At 40.3% G+C, this 24,819-nt stretch overlaps 1 protein-coding gene across 3 annotated transcripts in view; it reads right to left on the bottom strand.

Moving 5' to 3' along the window:
- Positions 1-24,819, bottom strand: part of znrf1 (zinc and ring finger 1) — a 30,154-nt gene continuing 5,335 nt past the window's right edge. The window contains exons 2-5 of one of the 3 annotated variants that reach the window (XM_088417837.1): positions 17,445-17,540; positions 8,133-8,238; positions 3,924-4,010; positions 1-1,371 (exon numbers count right to left, since the gene is read on the bottom strand). In XM_088417837.1, the coding sequence (XP_088273963.1) occupies positions 3,953-4,010; positions 8,133-8,238; positions 17,445-17,540 (260 nt within the window). In that variant the 3' untranslated portion in view covers positions 1-1,371; positions 3,924-3,952. Of the gene's footprint in view, positions 1,400-3,923; positions 4,011-8,132; positions 8,239-17,444; positions 17,541-18,174; positions 19,247-24,819 lie in introns of those variants that run through there. The other 2 variants (XM_088417836.1, XM_088417835.1) reach the window with 2 other exon arrangements.

Here is a 24,819-nt window from a genome sequence, read left to right on the forward strand (position 1 = left end):
TTTGTTTACTGTAGCTTTATTTTTATCAACCATTTGTTTACAGTAGCTTTGTTTATACATGTTCTAGTCTTTGTAAATTAGCTCTTGGCATTCTGAAGAGTGAGTGACAACTCACATGATTGTAATTTTAAACAAATATTGTTAAATATGAATGAAAAGGTTAAAGAGTCTCTTTAATTGATCTACAATGGGAGAATAGTCCTTTGGTCTACAAGAGACTAACTTTCTTTTCAGCCTCGAGCAGTTTGATCTATGCTAGCAGAAACAGTAGTACAGATCACAAAGCTCCATTTCAATCATACACACAACAAGTGGCACAAAATGACACACTTGGGACTCTTGAGGCGTTCACCATATGAAAACAGTCTAAAAAAATAAATAAATAAAAGAGGTACATGATGTAATGTGTACAATATGCCACATAGCTTCTCAGTAGCTGTAAACATCAGCAAAGTAAAGGGAGGACTGCCAGTCACACATAGGGAGCATCAACATCTAGCTGTAAACATTCGAATATGCAGACAATCACACAGGCACACAGAGCACTGTCCCAGTCAGCCTCCAAATTTGAACTCAGACACACATGCGCAAAAAGCCTGTCGTTACAGTTCCCATAAATATTCAGTCTTATAGCATACTGCACTGCTGGCTTTTTTTGTCTTCTCTCAAATGGGAATTTTGGGTCGACCTCCCCTCTATCCTGTCTCCATCTGTGCTGTTGACATTTTTCCAAATCAAAATAATTTGGCTCACTATTTTAGGAGCATTCAGATTTTTCTTTGTCAAACTGGCAAGAAAGAGCATAGAAATGAGGCAAAATAACAGATAGACTGCACGATGAGGGTTATGACCAGACAACCGAATGATCCGCTAAATATTGCAACCAGTTTTTAGGGTCTTGTTCATTTCCTTGTACTCCTGTTCCCGCTTTCTGGTGTGATATGAGTCCTGTCTTCATCCAAATGTCTTGCCTTTTTTTTGTCAGTTGTTTCCCTCTCGTTTCCAAGTTAAGGCCAGGGGGGGGGGGGCTGAACACAAATGATTAGCAAATCTCGGTCTTGACAGCGCGTGGGATCTGAACATGTGAGAGAGAGAGAGGTGGCCACACATGTTTTGGGACGAAAATGAGGCAGGTGAAGCCCTTTGAAGGACGTTTACGCTTGTCTTCAGTCTATTTAGCAGAGGTCTCTGTATAAGGGTCTCTGGCAGAAAGGAAAGTTTCATGATGAGCCACCTGTTCATGTGGCATTTTTTTTTTTTTTGTTAATTATTTTCCCCAGGGTAATGGATGTTGTTATACATTTGTTTGCCCGCTTCTTCTTATTTGGTTGCAGCTGTTTCCAGCTATCAATGGCATGACCGTAAGCCATCCTGGGGACGGAGAGGAAAAAAGGGTGATCTAAGTGTAAAGGTAGAGAAAAAAAAGAGATAAGATACAGTAGATTAAGCAACTTGGTAAAGAATGAAAAACACTTTTTTACCATAGCATTTACAGTGGTACTTCATTCACGAAATGAAATTCGTTCCGGAAGTCTTTGCAAATTGTTAATTTTTTGTAAACATCTAAATGGCTGAATCTCTTCCAAGCTTCCCAAAATGCTCCAAAACCCTTTGAATGAATGATATTCAAAATAGAAAAATCCTACAAAAACTGTAACAAAAACATTAGGATCACCAGTGCGTAATAGTCATGGAACTCAAAATGCCTTCTGTAAATAATAATTAAACAAAAAAAAACAAACCAAAAAAAACCTCCTAAACCCTCTAAATTAACCATATTAATTGTAGCAGTAGACAATAAGTACACAGTTCCTTTGTTCGCCTTCAGATGGTGCTGGTGTGTTGGTGATGAGTGCAGAGAGCGACCTTTTTAGGTTGTTTTATTTGTACATTTTTACTTTACATTTCCAGTGATCTCTGCATCATTTACAAGTCCACGGGAGCAAAAATATTTTTTTCAATTATTTTGAGCATGAAAGTTTACTCAAGTTTAGTTTGAGGTCATGCCAAGTGCTTACTGTGTCACGTCATTCAGCAAGTGCTAAAGTGCTAAGGACATGCTAACGACACTTATGTCACATGCAACAGCCCACAGTGGTCTGTTATAATGTTACCCACCTCATTTGCTGCCCATGTAAGATGTAAGAGGAGCACTGGTGTGCAGTTACTCAAAACATTGACTTAAGACTGATTTTGGGGTATGTGTAACACAAGTATGGGTTTTCATGTGAATATGTACAATGTTAGCCATAGCTAATGTCAATTGTACGTTTGTTAGGTTTACGGTGTAAACTGTTGGTGGAAACTGTTAATGAAGCATGTAAAGATGAAAAAAGCAAGACCACAGTAAACATTGGTGCAAAGAACTTGTGTCGTTTGTGGACAAGCCGTCATATTAATACATTTTAAAAATGTGTCAAAGACTCTAACAAAAAGACATAACATATACATAACATATTACCGACTTGTTCATGCGAGCTGGTGTCTCATTATTATATGCCAACAATGTCGCCTTTCGTAACCTGAATTTTCTGTTGTTACCAGACAATATTTTGCCACAGAGGTGTTTCGTTACCTGAATTTTTTGTAACAAGAGGCGTTTGTAAGTAGAGGTACCACCTGTACCTGAGTTCTGCACCATTTCATTATTATTTTCTTGAGAGAGATTGTTAAAGCTTGTTTAAGCTTTGTATGTGAAATGGGAGATGGGTCTAGGCAGCTGGCTGGCAGGTCAAACTCTTGCCTAGTCTTGCTGGTTTAACATGTACAGAATGTGGCTTGGAATTTAAACAAAAAATGTTGGGTCGTCCGTAGAAAAGATGCAAGTTACGCATGCCATGTGTGCTCACACCTCGTCACGCCATCACAGATGCTGAATCTTTAAATTCGTACAGCTAAGAGTAGATATTAAGAAAGGATATTTGTTGTCATCTTTGCCTCAGAGGGCGTGAACATCTCTAGTTTTCCAAAACATTTTGAAATGTGGACTCATCAGACCATAACACACTTTTCTATTCAGTGTCAATATCGCAGATCTCTATGTCAGATGAGCTCAGACCCAGAGAAGTTGGCACCGTTTCTGGATGTGGATGATACTACATCAATGATAGCTTTTGCTTTGCATAGTAGATACAACTTGTATTTATTAATGTGAACAAAAAAAGAGTTAATTAACAACGATTTCTTAAAGTGTGCCTGAGTCCTCATGGCAATACCTGTCATACCAAAATTCCAATTTTTAATGTAATGCCAACCATAGGTCTCGGTCATAGGTATTCAATGTTGGCTTTTGGAATTTTAGCTTAAGTGCAGCAATTTCTGCAAATCTCCTGATTCTCTTGCTTTTGTGCTTTCAGAAACATTGCTCTTAAAAGGTTGGACTCCATAGTTACCTGGTCGCTCACAATTTACTCAACTTTGGTCATCCTTCTTTGTGAACAGCTAAGCATTTCAGAGATGCTTTATTTAACCCTAATCACTGTCTTGTTTCCAATGTGCCACTTCAATGTTCCAATTAGTGTTCCTCAACCTTCCCAGTCTTTTGTGGACCCAGCTCTACATTTGAAAATGTTTAATTGTACTTAAAAATATGTTTTAATGTAGGCTAAATTTCTTGTAGGCTAAAAAGTTAAAACAGCACATTTTCCATATTGCTACCATTATGGGGAAAATATGAGTGGACATAATGATAAAACTACTAAAATTAATATTTTGGTATAATAATATATGGCAGTAGGCATACAAAGCTTTCACATACAAAGCTTAAACAGTCTTAAACAATCCCTCTGAAGAAAATAATGATGAAATGGTGCAGAACTCAGGTACAGGGGCACCATTAATTAATATGTAAAGCTGAAGTCTCCCAATGTGTTAGAAACACGGTTGTAGCATATGTTGTCACAGCACATGTGTGTAGGTCTCACCTTCATCTTGTCAGTGGGCCTGTGGTCAGTTACTCAGACGGGTGTTCGGGACATGACCGATTGATTTCAAACCATGAGTCTATACAGCTGCAAAGATACAAACACAGCCACACATACACATACACACATACAAAAAAGAAAATCTGTGAAATGATGGTTTTACAGGAACTTACAAATGTACAGTAGATCTTCAGGAAGTCACAAAAATGCAGGAAAATGTATGCAAAAATACAGTAATGTGTACAATTCCTCAAAAATCGAATTAATTTAACACATGTACATACAGCATGTAATCAAGATACACCAACATTGTAAAAACAATCAAGTTACAAGGAGGGTCAAAAATCGTGTGGTTGCAACTAGAGTGGTACTCTGATTGATTAGCCACTGATTGTGAATGTCCAATTTTAGTGGATAAGGTTCTTGACTGGCATATGTTGATCACTGCCTTTCATTGCTGATCACAAAAAAATATCAGCATATAGCACCCCCTCCACTTTTGCATAACACTGCACAGAAAATTTGAATTGATTTTTTTTTCATCATAAAAATGTTTGCCAGACTAATTGTTTATTCCTATAATAAATAATGACCAGCTCTCTAATGAAAGAGCTGCCCCATGTAATCATAATCTGTATTAGTCAAGCTCATTCATGAATGGTTGGTTTTGGAAGCTGCAGCATATAAACTCTGATCAATACACCCACAACAAATGTTTTAAACTCTTAACTATTCTGAATGGACACAAACTGCAAATTATGTAATCTAATAACAGAATTATTGTTTGAACTACAAATAGGAATATTGGTAGTCCTCCCGAGACAGCTATCCATTCATCCCTCCATTATCTACCACTTATCCGGTATATATAGTAGCTTTAGCAGGGAAGCCCGGACATCCCTTTCCCCAGCCACGTCATACAGATCCTCTGAGGGAATCCCAAGGCTAGCTGAGAGACATAGTCTCTGTAACGTGTACTAAATCATCCCCGGGGCCTCCTCCTGGTGGAGACATGCCAGAACACCTTACCAAGGAGGCATCCAGGAAGTTTAACCCGATGTCCGAGCCACCTCGAATGACTGCTCGCATGTAAGAGTAGCGGTTTGAATCTGAGACTCTCTCAGGTGACCGAGCTTCTCATCCCATTTCTACGACAACCCACGCTTCCAGCGGCGGAAACTAATTTCAATGCACACAAAGCTCTGACATCGGTGTACAGGGATGAAACAGCCCGTATCAGGGGGGTGTGGCACCCTGTACTCCAGAAGCAACCCCCACAACTCCCTGAGGGACACGGTAGAACTCTTTCTCCAAATCCACAAAAGACATGGACTTGTTGAGCGAATTCCCATGTGCCCTCAAGGACCCTGCTTAGGGTGTAGAGCTGATCCAGTAGTGTTAAATGACCGAAACAAAAATCAAAATGCTCCGACTGAAACTGAGACTAGACCTCCGAACAGACCCTCCTCTCCAACACTCCTGAATAGCCATCACCAAGGCAGCTGAGGAGTGGGATCGATCCCCCTTAACTCTTTTAGTGCCAGGCATCGGAAAAGGAGCCAGTACATTTAGCATTTTCGCTCATCTTTCTAGGCCAACAGAATATAGTATGCTATGTCTATGTAAAGGTAAAAAAAACGTATTGGACGTGAATTTAATCATTTATTATTGTTTTTACTATTTTAGGTGATGAGAATTATTGTCCATGGCACTGAAAGAGTTAAACAGGTGGACCGCCACCGCAGTCTGCCAATCCAGATGTTCTGTCCCTGATGCAGAGGCGTGTCAGCCAGGGTTAGGGTTAGGGTCACGCTCAGAAGATCCAGAACCTTTTGGAACTTGAGGAGCTTTTCAATTTCCTTGGTGACTTTAAACCCATAGATAGAAGAGCTCAACCCAGAGGCTTCCACACCTGAGTTTTTGCCTCGGCAACTGCCGAAACACATTCCGCTTGGCTAGTTGTCGCCAGAGACGCGCACGATAGGACCACTTCTTCAGCTTGATGGCATCTCTCACCACTTGTGTCCTCGAGATGGTTATGGGACTGCCGTCACAACAGGCACTTACCACCTAACGGCGTAGCTCCAGTTGTCTGCCTTGACAATGGAGGTGTGGAGCTTTGTCCACTCAAGGACCCCCGCCTCCCTCTGGACATGTGAGAATTTTTCTCGGAGGAGGGAGTTGAAACTCCTTCTGACAGGGGACGTTCACAGCAGGGTCTTTGTTTAATTCTACTGGGCCTGCCTCCGTGCCTTACTGTACAAACTCTCAAATGCTTTCAGGAGAACCTTTTACATTTGTACCTTTTACTGTGCAGGAAGTTCACAAGGCTCTCAAAACTCTGAGTTACAGAAAACTTCCTGGGCCAGATTTGAAAGAGCCTTAATTTTTGAATATAGCTGCTGATTTTATTGCACAGCCTCTCACAATAGGTTTTAATCTATCAATTGAAAAATTCCTCCAGTCTGGAAGTCAGCATTTGTTGTTGTTAAAAGGAGGTGATCCTGCAGGTTTAACAAACTATAGGCCAATATGAAGTTTGTTCGTTTTGTCAAAAATTCTTGAATCCCTTGTTCGTGATCTACTTAAAGAGTTTCTATATTCTAATCAACTTCTTTCAAAAACTGTTTTCGGGTTTTAGGAAAAACCACAGTACCATCACGGCTGTTACAAAAGTGATCAATGATATACTTGTTGCTCTTAATAAAAAAGCAATACTGTGTGGCACTTTTTATTGATCTGTCAAAAGTGTTTGACGCTGTGGACCACACAGTCATAAAGCAAAGACTTAGCAGTTTTGGACTGTCAGACCATGCAGTCTCCTGGTTCACCAATTTTTTGAGTGACAGGACCCAATGCATCAAATATGATGGTCTGTGCTCCAAATTTGTGAGTGTCCACAAGGGAGTGCCACTTGTTACTGCCACTTGTTACTGCAACGTTTTTTTTTTCCATTTTAGACGATGGAGACTTGCTGTATATGAATGCTTTAGTTATATGTCTGCGTAAGATTGACTCTGTGTATCATGCTGCTTTGAGGTTTGTTTCTAAATGCAGGGCCTTGATTCACCACTGTGAGCTGTATTCCTGAGTAAGATGGCCGTCTTTATCCACTAGATTGACTCACTTTTACACTTTTATCAAGAAGGCCATGCTTGGACTATTGCCCACCTACATCTGCAACTTAATCACACAGAGAAGTGTTGAGTCATATAGGTTGCGTTCAAATGATAAATTGTTGCTCTCTGTTACGTTTGTAACGTATTGTGAGAGGCACACAGTTGGGACAAATGGCTTTTGTCTTCTCTGCCCCCTCGACATGGAACAAAATGCAAAAGGACTGGGAATTAACAGAACGTATCTCATTGAATGGTTTTAAATCCAGATTGAGAGCACTTGAGACAACCTTCATAAATGGTACCTGTTTTACCTAATCTGTATGTCATTTTGTGTTGTAATTATCTTTTTATTGCCTGTTTTTAACTCACCATGGGCAACTCCAAGAGTGGAGAAAGAGCCCAAACCCTCTTGAGAAGACTGTTACTGGAGCCCAAGCTGTGTGTGTAGGCGAGTCGGACTATATTTCTTTGGAACTTCTCGGCCTTGCACACCAGCTCAGGCTCCTTGCCTAAAGGTAACATGTCCCAAGATCCAGCTTCTGTAGCCGGGGAAAGGTCCACCTAGGTCCCAATCCTCACCTATCTCTCTCTGCACCTGGCCCCTTTGGCTCCTTACGCACGTTTTGAACCCATGGGAGGAGGGACCCACATTACCTCTTTGGGCTGTGTCCAGATTGGCTCTATATAGGTGCAGGCCCGGTCACCAGATGTTTGCATTTAACCCTACCTCCAAGACTGATGAACCACGTTTGGGCAAGGGAAAGCATAATCAAATAATGTTACTCATCATCAGAGGTCTGTGAGCCGTGCTTAGTCGGGTCCCGCAACCTAAGGCCTGTTTGCAATGGATGACCCTGCCAAGGTGCATAAGGCCCCAGACAACTTAGCTTCTAGGATCACTGGGACAAGCAAACCCCTCCACCACAGTAAGGAGACGGCGCAAGGAGGGGCCTGCTCTGTTATATTACTTTATATTAGGAGAAAAACAAAAACAAAGTAGGACAGTTACATAAGGGGGCCAGACCAGTCCAGTAATATCGAAGCACTGTTAGGATAAAAAGCAAAGGTGCCGTTTTTCTCTTTGTGTCACCTTTTGTGGTAGATACAGAGGCACGGCAGTCTGGCTATGGTGTCTCCTTGCTGTAGTTCGTCGAGACAGATCACACATTCACCAGCATCCTTCGCCAACACATCATCTAAGGTGTCAAGCAAACACAAACAAATCAAACTAGCTAAATGCACTCAGATCAGACAGCAACAGTTTCAAATTTGACACATATAACAGTGAGTCTTTTAGAGATAAAGTTGGTAAAGCACATACAGTGAACACAGTAACACATTGCTGAGAACAAACAGGCCCGTAGTGAGTAATTTGGACATTCTGGCCAACTCCCGTTGGGCTTTCCAAATAAGAGCATTAAAAAGAAAGGTGCTTTTAAATTCCTCAGTTTTGCCTACATATGGAATAATGTTTAATCAATCTGCCTTTTAAATGTAAAATGTCTCATACCATGTTGCTCTTGGGCTATTTTATCATTTTAATATTTAGAGTCTCATATTTGTTCAAATATACACCGTCTGTGATCTTGTAAGGGAATTCCATTGTAGATGAGTTTTTTTATTCAAAAAAAGTATCAATATAATTGGCAGGAATGGTAAGTTATTTTAAATAAAGACACACAATGGAATAATTGTTTCACAATGATTCAATAATCACAAGAGGATATTAAAAACTAAATAATCAACAATCTGTTTTGGGGAGAGGTACAGAGAGGGCACAAACTCAATACAAATATGCAAACTAATTCACCAATTAATACAATATGACTTTAATTTCACATTGCAAATGTGGAATTGAAACTGTCAAGTGTTTAGAAAAACTTCTGTGACTTACCGCTTTTTGAGCATTTTGAGGATTGCACATCTACATGATTTTTTCTTATGATTGATAATGAAGACCAAAAAAAAAAAATGTCCCACATGAGACACAGTCAGATCTTTACCTTTGTAATTTCCATTTCTGGTTCTGTGGTTATTAAAGCATTTGCTCTGAACTATCACTGACCCCTTTCTTTGAAAAAAAATTCACACTCTTGTCGACACCAATGCTCATTTTACCTCTGAAAACTGATGGGTCCATGGGACTCGCAATACTAAAAAACTATAGGTCCCAACAGAAATGTTTGGAGTCCCAAAAATCGCACAGTAAAAACAAAATTTAAGGTTCAAACTGTATTTACACGATTTGAGCAAAAATCAACAACAAATATGAACAAATATCACAGTAAAAATTATTAAAATAATTGAATGAACTTGCATATAGCCTCCGTCATCTTCTTCATATTGTGGCCACCAATATAATGGTTCGCTTAGCTTCAACATGTCAACATTTGTTCCTCTTCTTGATCTTCCGAAGCGTTTCGCTTTTGCGTATCCTTTCTTGCTCATTGTTAGCTGATTGTGTATTACTTGAATTGTCTCTGATACTAACAAAATTGCAGAGTTGATGTTGTTTCGGGCCTAAAGATAGCACTTTTAGGCTTTTTTTTTTTTCTATAACTAGATCCTGCAGGCGAAATCTTATGACAACAAGATCTTGGGTAAAAATGAGGAACCGTGACCTGCAAGATTCAAAATAAACAAGGTGGACTCAGTCGTAAAAAAATGTTAGTAAGTGGTCAAATTTTGCTGAATAAAAGGGTAAATGGACAATGATTAATATTTTGATTTTCAAAAACTAGAGGTGGGAATCTTTGACTGTCTCACAATTTAATTACGATTTTGGGGTTGAAGGGATTTATATAATTTTATACATGATAATGAAGCTTTATTAATTTTCTCTGGAGCTATTCCAGCGTAATATAGATTGGTAGTTTCTTCTTCACTCTTGATTTGTAATAAGATCAGTTGCAAATTGTGGTCTGGTCACCCCCCAGGGGGCCCTCCTGCAGTTACAGACGCCATAACACCTGGTGAAGTAAAGGAAAACGGCTCAACTGTGCATTGTTCCATTCTCAACCTCGAATATACATTTCAGTCAACTGACGCCCACTCGGACTGTGGGGACCTCCAATGTATCTCCAAGAGTATTCGCCAAGGTACTGAGGGCAGCAGCGGGCCGGAAACAACATGCTGACCTGGCCATGGGACCACCCCTTTTGGTGGACCGGCGAATACAAAGATGGGACCGGAAGACAAACCGGCATCATTCTCACCGTGACACGGGAATGATCCAGAGATCTCTGTTTTATATAATTGGCTTTTAAACTGCATTAGACAATTTGGTAATAATAAAACTTCGAAGTGTTGTTGACGCGATGAACGTGTGCATGTGTGTTTATTCCGGCTCATACCCGAACGCGCAGGAAGCTTTCACAAAGGTATGTGAACAATACAGTATTAATCAACTGCGTCTGCAATCAAAACTAAGATTAAATGTGAAAGATTCAACAGGGTCTACAATTCAAAATGATTTGATTCAATCAAAAAGGATTTCCGCAACAATGTATAGATTTGCACAGGATCATCATACAACTTGAGTTTGCTTTGCAAGGCAGAGTAAAAAAGGGAAACATTTATTATGTTTTGATTTGTAAGGAACATGCCTTTTCCCCCAAAAATAACATGTGGACAACTGATGCTCTTTGAAACTAGATATACATTATATAGCTATTATAATATGATTAGACTTTTTTTTAAAAGGTAGAACAAGATACATTGTCATTTCCAAGGAAATTGCAGAATCAAAATCAATTTTTCAACTACTTTCTGTATTAATTAATAGTATAACGTGAATTCTACCATGTCATGTCATGAGGGTCTAATTCCTCCTGAATAGCCTTGTTCTGTTTGTCAGTTCCGCTTGCTCATTTTCAAAATCCAAAAACCTCCCAGACAGCTGACTATGTTTCTTTGGGCGGGGGAAAAGTTCGATTGGTTTGCCTTCTTGACCCACACTTTAGATCGATAGACTGCTTGCGCCCTACCTCGAATGATGTAATACTCCGTGAAAGTAGCAAAGTGGGTTAAGGCAGTCAATGTCTTCAAATCATACTTGAAAGCCTACCTGGACACTCGAAAGCTGTGAAAACAAGGACTTCTTGTGAAAAATTTAATTAATTTGTTGACTAAATGTGCCTTATTTTTCTTTTTATTTTTTTCTTTACATTCATCGAGTATGCTGTGTTATTCCTGTTGCTTGTTTGTTGTTGCTCATTTTTGACATTTGCGTGACTGAGTTGTTAGAATGAGTGGCACTTGTAAATAAAATTTAAAAAAAAAACGGTTAAGGCAGTCAAAAAGTTTTAGTCATAATGAGAGGATTCCCCCCTCTGCAGGCTTCAACTGCCTCGTGTGAAATAACGATTAAGCATCAGCCCTACAAAAAGACGTTGCGTCCGGGGACGACATTGATTTGAAATTATGCGTCCTGCAGTAAAAATCTTGCAGGGATGCAGGCAAACGAGAGCACTGCGACACATATGAAAATTATTTCAAATATGAAATTCGGAGCACATTTTTTCAACACATCGTTGGTTGAAGTATGTTGTGACTTGATTTCAATTTGTGTATGAAGTCCCATGGTAAATTGTATTCTGAACTTGGGACAAGATGGAGGTCCACCAGCATGTGATTAATACAGTGGTTCTTAACCTTGTTGGAGGCACCGAACCCCACCAGTTTCATATGCTCATTCACTGAACCCTGCTTCAGGAGGTCTCGCTCTGCTGCTTATCCAGCGCTCTCAAAGCGTACCGTTAGGGAGTCTCACTCAGACACATATACAGCCGTCTCTAAGCGGTCTGATAGAGAGGTCTCACTCTGCTGCATAAACCAGTGACCTCAAAGCGGACCTGTAGGAAATCTCAGAGCAGGACACTTTCAATGACTGTGCCCACTAACTGCAGACTAGACTGAGGGGTGGACCTCTGCGGCGCAGGCTCCACTGAACCCCTGAGACCGACTCACCGAACCCCTGGGGTTCGATCGACCCCAGGTGAAGAACCACTGGATTAATATCTGCAAAGCTGTCTGGAAAAGTATATATATATAAAAAATATACATATATATAAATCTACATCACCCAAATCATACCATGTAAATTGTAACTGAGCGGTTGCTAAACAGAAGGTCCTGGCAGTGTTCCAGGCAGAATATGGGGCAGATAAGGACAGGGGGATAGACCATGAGATGCGCGGAGAGACAGGAGACATATGCTCTGACTTCAAATCAGCTTAGTAGCTCAAACAAGATTGCACCAACCTGCTCTTCCCATTTTCTATTGTTCATCCCTCACAGTCTGTCATCCCCCGAAAACACCTCAATGAAATTGCAGAAGGATGTCTATGCAGCAGTCCCTTTCTCTTGTTCACATTTCTCAAGTGTGCAAATCCAACAAGGAAATCCATTCTCCAAATGCCACTGAATGACTGACGTAAGATTTAATATTCAGTTAAAGATGAAAGATTTATGTCTTTTATGCTTAGGTTAGAAAAAAAAATTCTCTGCAAAAATACTCACAAAAAACACCAAACATCAATTCATAGGGCCAAATTGCCATTAACTTGAGCAAAGTGAACCATGTTCACATCAACTGACCCTAACATTTTTTGAATTGCTACCATGTAATATTATACTGTGTGTATGTATGTATGTATGTATGTGTGTGTATGTATATATATATATATATATATATATATATATATATATATATATATATATATATATATATATATATATATATATATATATTTATGTGTGTATATATACACACACACACACACACACACACACACACACACGCACACACACACACACACACACACACACACACACACACACACAGCAGCTATTTTGAAATTGGGTCATTGCAGTACAGTAGCAATCTGCTCAAATGAAAACAGGCTACAGTCCCACTTCCCCAGATGTCAAAATACTGTATTGTAAAAAAATAAAAATAAAAAAACAGTCTCACTCGCAAAGGTTTAATTTCATCAAGCCAATTATAGCATCAAGCTGATGCACCCAAGAATAACGCAGTTTCCAAATGATGATTTTAGTTTAAAAATACAAACCTGAAGTCACCTAAATAGAAAACGTTAGACAAAGTGAAAAAGACGACTAAATCTGAAGAACAAAGACAACATGCCACAATTCACATAAATTTCTGAACAAACGAGAAAAAAAGTGAGTGAAACCTATCAGTTTGGAAAAGGTTACAAAAGGTTATGTCTGAGCTATTATCCACAAATGGAGATTAATGGAAACCTTGCCAAACCTTCTCAGGAATGGTGGACCAACGAAGATTACTGCAAGATTATGACAGTGAGTCATCCAGGAGGTCACAAAAGAACTTAGAAAAACACCAAAAGTACTACAGGCCTTGCCGGCGTCAGTGAAGATCAGTTTTCACAACTCCATTAAAGAAAAACTACTGCTGTCAGTAAAGAACACAAAGGTTTGTCTCACATTTGCCAAAAAGCAACTTAACTTTTGGAAAAACATTCTGTGGACTCAAAGAGTCAAAAATGGAACTTATTGGAACGTGTGCAGCCCGTTACAACTGACGTAAAAATGGAACAGCGTTTGATAAAAAGAGCATCCTCCATCCATCCATTACACATTCACGGTCAGGTCGCGGGGGTAGCAGCTTTGGCAGGGAAGCCCACTCTACTCTCTCCCCAGCCTCTTCGTCCTCCAGAATGGATCCCCGGCCAACTGGGTAGTCCTCAGGGCCAACTAATGGTGGTGACATGCCCAGAACACCTTACTAGGGAGGCGTCCTGACCAGATGCCGGAGCCACGTCAGGTGAGTCCTCTCAATGTGGAGGAGCAGCGGCTCAACTCTGCACCCTTCCTGAACAGGCAAGCTTCTCATCATGTCTCCAAGGGAGAGTGAGGCTAGCCACATAGATCAACCAGGAACTAGAGAGCTTAGACTTTGGGCTTAGCTCTTACTTTGCCGCAACAGATCGGTGCAGAACCGCAGCATGGCGGACGCTACACCAGAGGTGAACATTTCTGGCCATCGAGAAGTGGTGTCCTGCATGTTTTCTAGTGTTCTATCCCAATACACCTGATTCAAATGATTATTTGCTCAGCAAGCTCTGTAGGAGCTAGGAAATTAATCTAATTGAATTGATTAGCGCATCCGCAAGCTCTGCAGGATCTTGAAAATGATCATAATCAGGTTTGTTTAAGAGAGAAAACTGGGAAACAGGCAGGACACCACCTCTTGAGGGAAAGAATTGTCCGCTTCTGGTATAGCGTCTACTGTGATAAGCCAAAATTTCCCACCTCTAAGCTACACTGATTTGCCTTATAAATCTCCTGCTCCATCCTGCCCTCCCATTTGTGAAAAAGATTTCACGATACTTTAACTCCTCCAAATGCGGTAGCATCTCATGCCCTGCCAGGAGCGGGCTTTCAACCAACTTCCAACTGAGGACCGTGGTCTTCAGATTTGGAGGTGCTGCTCTTCATCTTCACTGAGTCATTCTCAGCTTCTGCTGTGATCCCTATGGCACCTCCCACAGATGGTGATCCTATGGGAATTGACACCCATGTTACTTTTTTGGGCTATGCTGTGCAGTAGGCCCAGCCACCAGGCGCTCGCCAGCGTGACCCACTTCCACGCCTGGCTCCAGAGGAAGGCCCCAAGTGGCTAGCGTTCAGACAAGGAAAAACGTGATACAAGATTTTGGCAACTTACATTTTTTTCTGGCTCTACCTTTTTTGTTCTACTTTTAAAAATAATTATTTCATCATATTTTATACTATAAAAGCTATATATTTTATAGTTAGCTTCAAAAAGTTGCAGTTGTCCACATGTTATTTTTGTGAAAAAGGCATGCTCCTTACAAATGAAAAACTTAATGAATTTATACAAAAAAATACATTGTCTCTCTCTGTTATTCTGTCTCAAAAAAAATGATGAAAGTATGATGATTTTTTGCACTTCTATAGATTGAAGCAGAAATTATTTTTATTGAATTCAATCGAATTGTTTTGAATCAAAACCCGTTGAGAACGAAAAAGGTTAGGCTGTCTCACAATTGAACTGTGAGACAGCCAAAGATTCCCACCCCTAAAACACACACATACTGCATATATCCAAAGGCAGCATAGCGGATGTGCAGGACAGCTACAAGTACCTTGGAGTTCCACAGGCAAATAGTAATCACGAGGAAGCTGCTCGGACGGCAGCTGTGGCAAAATATTTAGGGAGGGCAAAAGGGAACCTGAATATTTAACTGAATGGCAAGAATAAGCTAAGCATAAACATAAATGCCTTGCCAGTAATTTCTTGGCCCCTGGAGGACATGCAAGGCACTGATATCAAGACAAGAAAGCTCCTTACAATGGTCCACCCCAAGTCTGGCATCCTGGGCCTGTGCAGAAGGGAGCAACTACGGCACTATTCCCAAGGAAACTAGCCTTCAGTTAGAAATCGAGGTGATGACCCCCGCAAATTAACTGCTCAATTGAATGCTTCAGACAACAGAAGCCCTTTGAAAGAAAAGGAGCCAGATGAACTATGGAAAGACAAGGCCCTCCATGACATGTACCACCATCAAATTTAAGAAGTGGCGGCACGGAGGTGTAAATCATGGCAGCACAAGAGAAGAGACGGCTCTGAACACACGATCAATAGAGACCAAGATCTACCATAGAGAGGATCCCAGGGGTAGGCTGTGCAAAGGAGCACAAGGGATGGTACAGAACATCACAACAGGGTGTAATATACTGGCAGGCAAAGGCGTACATGGAGTAGCATAACCATGTAGCAAGAATAGTGTGCTGGAACATCTGTACCAAATATGGATTGGAAGTCCCAGAATGAAGACAGCAGACAACTCCAAATGTGATAGAAAATATTTCTACTATTTTTACTTTAAATTTAATGTTTTCAATTATGCATTAAAGCAAGGTGTGTCACGACAGTTTGTTCGTTGACATGGAGATTATGGCAAGTCTGATACAATTTCTTTTTATTCATTTTTTTAAAGTAAAAGTTTTGAAATCCCTTTTTAGTAATCATGTCCACTAATGCTGCATTCACACCAAACGCGAATGAGGCGAAAAAGCGGACAGTTTTGTACTGTAGTCAATGTAGTTTGCACTACAGGACGCAAAGGAGCGTCGGGCGACGCAAAGGAGCGTCGGGCGACGCGAAGGAGCATCGGGCGATGCAAGGGACGCATATGGAACAACGTGTAATACCACACGACACGGAATTCAGCTAATTTCGCTTGTTGCTAGAAGTTAAAAAAATTAACTTTTGACGCGCGTCCCGACAGACAATCAGCCTCTGTAAAATTCATCGTCTCACACAGGGAGCAGGAATGAATCATGGCGGCCAGTTTGCGGTCACCCGGAGCTACCCAACACAGCCAGCTGCGCTTTCAATACAAAAACAGAGCCAAGCAAGAGCACTCACCTGGCTTGTAGAATGGCGGAGGGGGCACTTGGGATAAGCGGTGAGTGAAGGATTTCCTTCCTTTTTTAACACCTATTGAACTGTAGTTACCCTGCCAAGATAGCATAGTGCTGCATTGACAGCACAGTATTTAGCACAGTATCAGCCACTTGATTGCAACGTTGAAACTTTTTTTTTTGTCAGACAGGTATTGCTGCAAAGCGAAGGACACGCAACATAAAAACAGAAGAATAAAATTGCTGTACGAGAAAACATTGGCTCTGTTATATGCCAGAAAAGTGAATGTTCTCAGTGGGGCTCTCCTTTCCAGAGCTACTATAAAGTGCTCAAAAAGCTCACCCCTCGCACGAATATGTGAATAAGCTAAATGCTGGTAGTTAACACCCGGTGACCGAAAGCCTACCAAATGAGAGTAGCAACGCGTTATATCGCGTTCGGTGTGAACGTAGCATAATAATGGAACATAAAAAAAGTAATGGTTTGACCACTCCTCAGTCATTCAAGGGGTTTACCTCCTATTAATGGCATGTCCCACAAGTCTACAACATGTTAAGAACTACCATTACAAATGTCTATTTTAATGCTTGCTTATTTGAGACGTGAGAGGAATATTACACCTGAAATCATAGCAATAATACAAGCATTTTATATTTGAGGGACTTTTATGCCCTGCAATGTTGATTTTGTACTTATAACATTGTGAAAAACAAATTTCAAAACCAAACAGTGATGAACATCAAAATATTTTGTTTTGTTTTGTTTCTTACTTTGTGGCCAAATGCATTTGAGCTAAAATATCCATGATAAATCTTACTTTAACAGCTATGTCTCACCAAATGGCAATTACTTCTTTAATAGACACATCAATTGCCAATGAAATTTCCCATTGTGATCATTTGATATAAACACATAGACACATCTAACTAAACCAATTAATTTATAAAGTGCTGAGGTGATGCTCACCATTGTATGAGAGTCGAGGCTTACTCAGGCACATGATGAAGTGAACTTCCATTTCAGCTGATGCCACAGCTTTGGAGCACACAGGACACTTGAATCCTAAATGAAGACCACAGAAGTCAAGAAAAAAAAACAACACACATACAATGACTAACTACAGTATATTTATGACTATCTACAGTATATTTACTGCACTCAAGAGAAACAAATTGTGTGAGGTCTATTTGATCTTGTGCTAGTTCTTGTGTTTTGTTAAGGGTGTGAGAGATTAACAGGTTAATTGCAATCAATTGATTGTAGTGCGTTAAAGCATTATGTTTTTAATCACGTTATTGCAATGTTTAATTTTTAACTTTGTAATTTCCATATGCTAATTGGACCAACTTTAAAAAAAAAAAAAAAACGCCTTGATGGCACCTTTGAAAAAATTAGAGTGATAGTCTTTCTTTGTAAGGTGGAGCTTACTTACAACGGAAGTTCTTGAGGTTTAGTCAACCACATACAGTAAATGCAAAGCACCCAAAAGTGACTATACTGTTTGGTATGCTAAGATTTCTTTTGCAAATTTCATCAATAATTCTGAGTATGCCTGAGTATAGTAAAGTGTAGGAAAATTGTGATAAGTCTGTGTCAAGATTCAAGATTCAAGAGATTTATTGTCATATGCATAGTTGCACCACACAAAGACATTCTTATTCTGTTCCAGAGCAGCAGACGACATTCCATAATCAAGCAATAAATAAATAGCATTAAATAAATAAATAGCGATACAAACAGAGACAATGGTGCTAAAAGTGTAGTGCATAATATCAAGATTTTAGTGCAAGATATTGTTTATGCTTTCAGTGGAGAGAAGGAGGCAGATTAGTTTGTGAGGGATTTGTTAAGAATCTGGATGGCTTGTGGGTAGAAGCTGTTTGCCAGTCTGGCAGTCCTGGCCCTCAGGCTCCTGTAGCGTCTGCCCGATGGCAGCATTTCAAACATATTGTTTTATGGATGTGTATTGTCTTTTATGATGTTTCGTGTCCTCTGCAGAACCCTGGTGTGGTAAATGTCCTGCAGTGAGGGTAAGGCTGCTCCACAGACGCACTGTGAGGAATTGATCACACGCTGGAGAGCCTTCCTATCTTGTGCCGTGCAGTTGCCGTACCAGAATGTGATGGCGGTGGAGAGGACACTTTGGATTGTGTATCTGTAGAATTTGTTAAGAGTCTTTGCTGACATGCCACATTTCTTGAGTCTCTGCAAGAAGTACAGTCTCTGTTGGGATTTCTTGATGATCTGTCAAGCATTGTGGGACCAGGTGAGATCTTCACTGATGTAGGTGCCGAGAAATTTGAAGGCTTTCACCCTCTCCACCTCAGTCCCATCAATGAACAGTGGTTTGTGCGGTTCCGCCTGCCGCCTTGGGTCTGTGATCAGTTCTTTGGTTTTGTCCGTGTTGAGTTGGAGATTGTTGCTGCGACACAAGGCCACAAGGTCTGCCACCTCTTTTCTGTATGCTGTCTCAGCCCCGCCAGTGATCAGTCAGATGACTGTGGTGTCGTCCGCATACTTAATTATGCTGGTGGTGTTTTGGGAGGTAATACAGTCATAGGTGAAGACTGCGTAAAGCAGGGGGCTTGGGACACAGCCCTGGGGTGTCCCTGTGCTTAAAGTCCTGGTGCTGAATGTGTGGTTCTGGACTCTGTCTGACTGGGGTCTGCCGGTGAAGAAGTACAGCACCCAGTTGCAGAGGCGGGGTGCCAGGCCAAGTGTAAGGGGCTTGTCCGTCACTTTGACAGGGATGATTGTTAAATGCTGAGCTGTAATCAACGAAGAGCATTCTTACATATGTGTCACTTAATTCTATTGTAATATATATTTAGTATGAAAGATATGAATACCAATTCTAATGTAAAACCTGAAGACAAAAATCCAATAAATGAATGATTTATTACAATTTTCACAAATGTTCAATATGCAAACCTTTGGTTACCCGGCATACATTGAAACTGTATTCCATATCTTGTCAAACTGTTAAGGAAATCCTCTCCAAAATCTGCGTTGAGTACATGCCCATGACTCTGACTCTCATTAAACTAAGACATAGAATGCACTCGCCTTTCCACAGAATGGCATTTTAAATGTAAAATGTAAAAATTGAATCAGCGAAAGCCATTACACAAAAAGTAAAAACATTGATTGTGATGTAAAATTGGCCTGTCAAGAACACGGTAGCAAAAATCTTGAAGCATTTCACTTTTCAATATTGCTAATCTTGCCAGTTCCTCTGAGTTTTTAAGAGAGACTCATGAAACATCCCTCTCCTTAAACACACTTAAGCATGTTGTGGATCCACAAGAGAAACGGTGAGCGTACGATAGGTATTAGCACATTGTTATATGTATAGTCACCATTATTAGCCTTTGTGTTTAGGTTTTGAAACAAACCTGACACTATTTGTTGTAAGAATATTTCTAATAAACTGAATTGAATAACTATAAAGACAAAACATGTCCAGTCATTTTTTTCCCCTCACTTGGTAACAACCTGATGTGAAAAAGATCACACTTTATCCATCCTGGTTCATGGAAAAAAAAAAAAATCTATCTATCTATCTATCTATCTATCTATCTATCTATCTATCTATCTATCTATCTATCTATCTATCTATCTATCTATCTATCTATCTATATATATATATATATATATATATATATATATATATACACACACATACATATACATATATGTATGCTTGGGGTGCAACAACAAACACTGTATATGTATTGAATAATTCCATTAAGTCTACCAATATTTTTTTTTTGTGGGTGTTTAAATTGGGAGATACAACAGCCTCTGCACCTCTGACATTCTTTTTTTTTTTTTTCAAGTTTTTTGTCAAAATAAAATACCTACATATCATGTACTCTAACCAGACTAATACATAATTATATAAATAATTAACTTTGGGACGTATATCAACTTCTGAAAATACAAAATACATACCGCATGATCTCCACTGAAACATCGCTGAACTCTTCCATCCCTGACACAACCATTAAGCTAACCGATAGGACTGTCTACACAGACAGAACGGACCAGTGACATTCATAAGAGCAGAGGAGAGCATGTATGTGAACCATAACTGTTGTATACAGTGCCGTGTTATAAGCATCCACTGCTGACGTGACGTGGAGTCCCAAGTTCTGTGTAGGCTCTTTTACATGACAGCTTGTCTTGACAGCTGTCTACATTGGCCCTGATGCTAATGTTAGCTCTGGACTGGCCCACCTTCACCATATCATTACTATGCAGCAGAAAAATCACCCTGAAGGCATCCATGTGAACTGTGTCACCAGGGGACACAATACACTTGACCGTGTGTACCGGAACCTAAAACAAGCCTCCAGGACAGTGCCCCTCACTCACCTAAGACACTCAGACCACTTCTCCTTGCTCCGCCTCTCTGCCTCTCAGTAGGACAGCCAAACCCTACATTAAATTTATCACAATATGGCCTGAAGGAGAACCCCCACAACTTCAAGACTCTCGTGCTCAAATGTCCTGTTTGAAGATTTGGATCTTCAGAAATATACAGAAACTGTTCTTTTCTATATCAACACCTGCATCACCAAAATAACGGTAAACAAACACATCCAGGTATTTCCAATTTAAAAACTCTGAATGACTTCAGAGGTAAGCAAGCTAGATGTAAAATTATTTAAAAAAAGATGTTTTTTTTTTTTTTTTTACTCATAAGGACCATTTTTAAGTCAGTAGGTTTTGATGTTGGTGATTATGATCAGTAAATGTAAGTCTTTGTAAATAGATGCTTATATATTTCTTGATTGAGTTTAATTATAATAATCATAATAATCCAAATGGATTTATTGTGCTTTGGAAAAGAGCTCCTCAACTATGTACTGGGTTTATCTACTGTATCTTGTCAATTCTCATTCATTCAGTTGAATAACTAAACATGAGCATGAGTGAGTGGGTGTGCCCTGGAACTCCTTATACATGTATTCATATGCAAGGCAGCGTTGAAAATTGCACGCGCACAAACACACACACACACACACACACACACACACACACACACACACACAATTCCAAAAACCTTCCTGAGCAGGACAGAAGATTAACTGAACATCAATAGCCATCTGCTGTTATGAGAAAAAAACGGCATCCCTGAAAACTCTTGGCTTGATTAGCCCTTGCTTTAAAACTCATGCAACTCTCACCCAAACACTCTCAGTATTTTATCGAAAAGCTGTTTCCATGGAAACAGGACAGAACAAGACAGGAAAAAAATCGAGTGAGGTGGAGGAAGTGGATAGTTTGTGAAATGAAGATAGCTTACAGTAACATAGAAGAAGCACATATGTTGTTTTATGCAGCAGTTAGGTGAGACCTTTGAAGGATGTAAGCTGTATGATGGAGAACAGTAGAATGAAGAATGCCTTTGTCATTGCACAGCAGGTGTACAATGAAGTTAGGAATTTGAAGAGCTAAAAGCTGCTGCACCCATCCACGCTGCCATCTTGTAGCTCTATATACACGACACAATACAACACATAATGTAACTGTTAGAAAAAAATAAAAGACCTGGGTAGAAGGGGCCCAGGCGTCAAGAACAGTGCTCAGTGGTCAAATACACAAGCATGAGCGTGGTGATGCCACACCTGACCCCCTGCTGGGACAACGAGCTGACTGGTCTGGGAGATGTCTTGGATCGAAGCAAAGCATAGACTGAAGAGAGAAGGAAAGCACATCCACACCCGCCAAAAGGGGATCCCCAGCAGCAGTGTGTAGCCCTCCTGAAGTACTCTCTGAAGCATCATCCAAAGAAGGAGAAAAAACAAGCCAGGGAGGGTATTCTGAACAGCTGAACAACAGTCAGGACCCCTACCCAAAAGCCGGGGGATGTGAGCGTCTCGTCCATTGGAGTGAACCCTAACCCTCCACACCCGCCAAAAGGGGATCCCCAGCAGCAGTGTGTAGCCCTCCTGAGGTACTCTCTGAAGCATCATCCAAAGAAGGAGAAAAAACAAGCCACGGAGGGTATTCTGCACAGCTGAACAACAGTCAGGACCCCTACCCAAAAGCCGGGGGATGTGAGCGTCTCGTCCATTGGAGTGAACCCTAATGTACAGGCACTGAGCCGGTGTGGCGATAGGTTTGCCCACACCTGCTCTGCGCCTCTCATTGTGTGCAACTCAAGAGTGTAAGAGTGTCCAACCGCTCTCTCGAGAAAACCTATTACCAGAACCCAAGCTGTGTGTGGCGGGGAGTCCGACTATTCCCAGTTGGAACTTTTCTACCTCGCAAACCAACTCAGGCTACTTCTCTATGGGAGAGGAGACATTCTATGTCCCTCGAGCCAGCTTCTGCAGCCAGGGATAGTCGGCTTTGTGCACCGCCCAGCTCACCCGACCGCTATCGCCCGTCCCACAGATAGTGAGCTCAAGGGAAGGGGGGCCCACGTCACCGCTTCGGGCAGCGCCCCGTGGATGTAGGCCCGGCTGGGGAGAGGGATGTTTGGGCTATTTTGCTGCTACCTCCATGAACCGACTCTGAATAAGTTGAAGATGCTCACCTGCTCGTTTAGTTGCTGTGAATACATTTTTTTTATGATATATCTTTAATAGTAAACAAAGGAAGAGTGCCGTATCGATAAAAATGACAACAATCCATTGTTGTTTATGTTTTTGTCACAGCAACAAAACCACATTTGTAATCCCCAAATCTAATGCAGCCATTTCGCCAGTCTAAACTGATTCTTTACCCTAGAAGGAATTCAGCAGGTTTTTGAATGTAAAATAAGTGCATGCCCTGTCCTCTGATGCTTGCACTGAGAATGTAGTGCTGAATGATACCATGGAGAAGACAAGGAAGCATCGTCTGCATATGCATCTCATTTGCATGAAGGAAGGGGGGGAACACAAGGCATGGTATGGCTGACTTACAGTGTGTTGGTCAATCCCACACCTAGAATGCAAAGAACCACAGTTGTTTTCTTAAACTTCTTGAAACTCTACTATGTGTGCTCCGACCACAACATCAGTCTGAGTGAACACAACAAAGCAATGCAACATAATGTTCAAATTGCATTTACAAGATGTGAGCAAAAACCAACAACAGATATTAACAAATGTCACAGTAAAATGTATTAAAAATAATAAAATTAAATTACATGTAGCTGCCGGCATCATCTTCTTCATATCGCAACTACTGATCTAACAGTCCATTTTGGTATAAAAGTCCACTTAGCTTCAAAATGTCAACCTTTGTTTCTTTCCTTGATAGAGAGTTTTATTTTTGCTTTTTACTTTTTGGCTCACTGTTACCTGATTGTTTATTACTTGACTTGTCACTGATAACAAAATTGCCAAGTTGATGTTGTTTCGGGCTTAAAAATAGCACTTATTTCTGCTTCAATCGATAGATGTGCAAAGAATCATCATACAATTTCAGTCTGCTTTGCAAGACAGAATTTAAAAGGGAACTTTTTTTTTTAATTTACTAAGTGATTCGTAAGGAACATCCCTTTTTTCCCCCAAAACAGCATGTGTACAACAACTACCCTTTGATACTAGCTATAAATTATATATATTTTATCTTATAAATAAGATTAAACACAATTATGTAAAATAATATTTAAAATAAAAAACGAACCCTGTTCTGTCAGGTTCATTTTCGAAAGTGGAGTAGTAAAGTAGCAATTGGCTAAGGCAGCCAAAGAGTGTGAGTCACATCAAGAGAAGCCCTCCGCTGCAGTTTGCAATTGTATTGTGTGAAAAAAAAATGTTTAGCAACTCCCCTCCAAAAAAAACGTTGTGTCCAGTGGGTGCACGTTGATTTGAAATGATATGTTCCATGGCAAAAATCCTGAGTCGCGGATGCAGGGACGTGGGCTAACCAGAGCACTGAAGGAAGGCGTATTTGAGCTGATTGCAAATTCATGTTCAGATTGGAAATGAAAAATATTTTAAGACGTCAGACACCTCATCAATCCTTACTCAGATCGTTAAAGAACAGGACCTTACTAATATCACTCAGAATGAAAAGCTCCAAAGCAAATGTAACAAATATAATTTAATTTCTGCCAATTCTAAATAAATGTGTTTTTATTTATTTTAGACAGCAGTAGCATATGTGGCCAAAATGTAAACATGTCATAAGTGTCTTTCGAGAGTCTGCTTGCAGGCTACTGCTGAGGTTCCCTTTAGCAGGACACTGTCTCCCTCCCTCAACTCTTAATTAATTTTGACTTTTGCTGTTGACATTGTTATCACAGTATGAACTTAATGGCCTCATGAAAATTCCTTTTTGAATGTGAATGTGAATTGATAGTTGTCAAAATGTGTCATGTCAGTGGCTAGAGACAAGT

This window comes from Hippichthys cyanospilos, chromosome 6, assembly GCF_059441005.1.
Source record: "Hippichthys cyanospilos isolate Australia breed blue-spotted pipefish chromosome 6, RoL_Hcya_1.0, whole genome shotgun sequence".
In the NCBI taxonomy this organism is placed as follows: domain Eukaryota; kingdom Metazoa; phylum Chordata; class Actinopteri; order Syngnathiformes; family Syngnathidae; genus Hippichthys; species Hippichthys cyanospilos.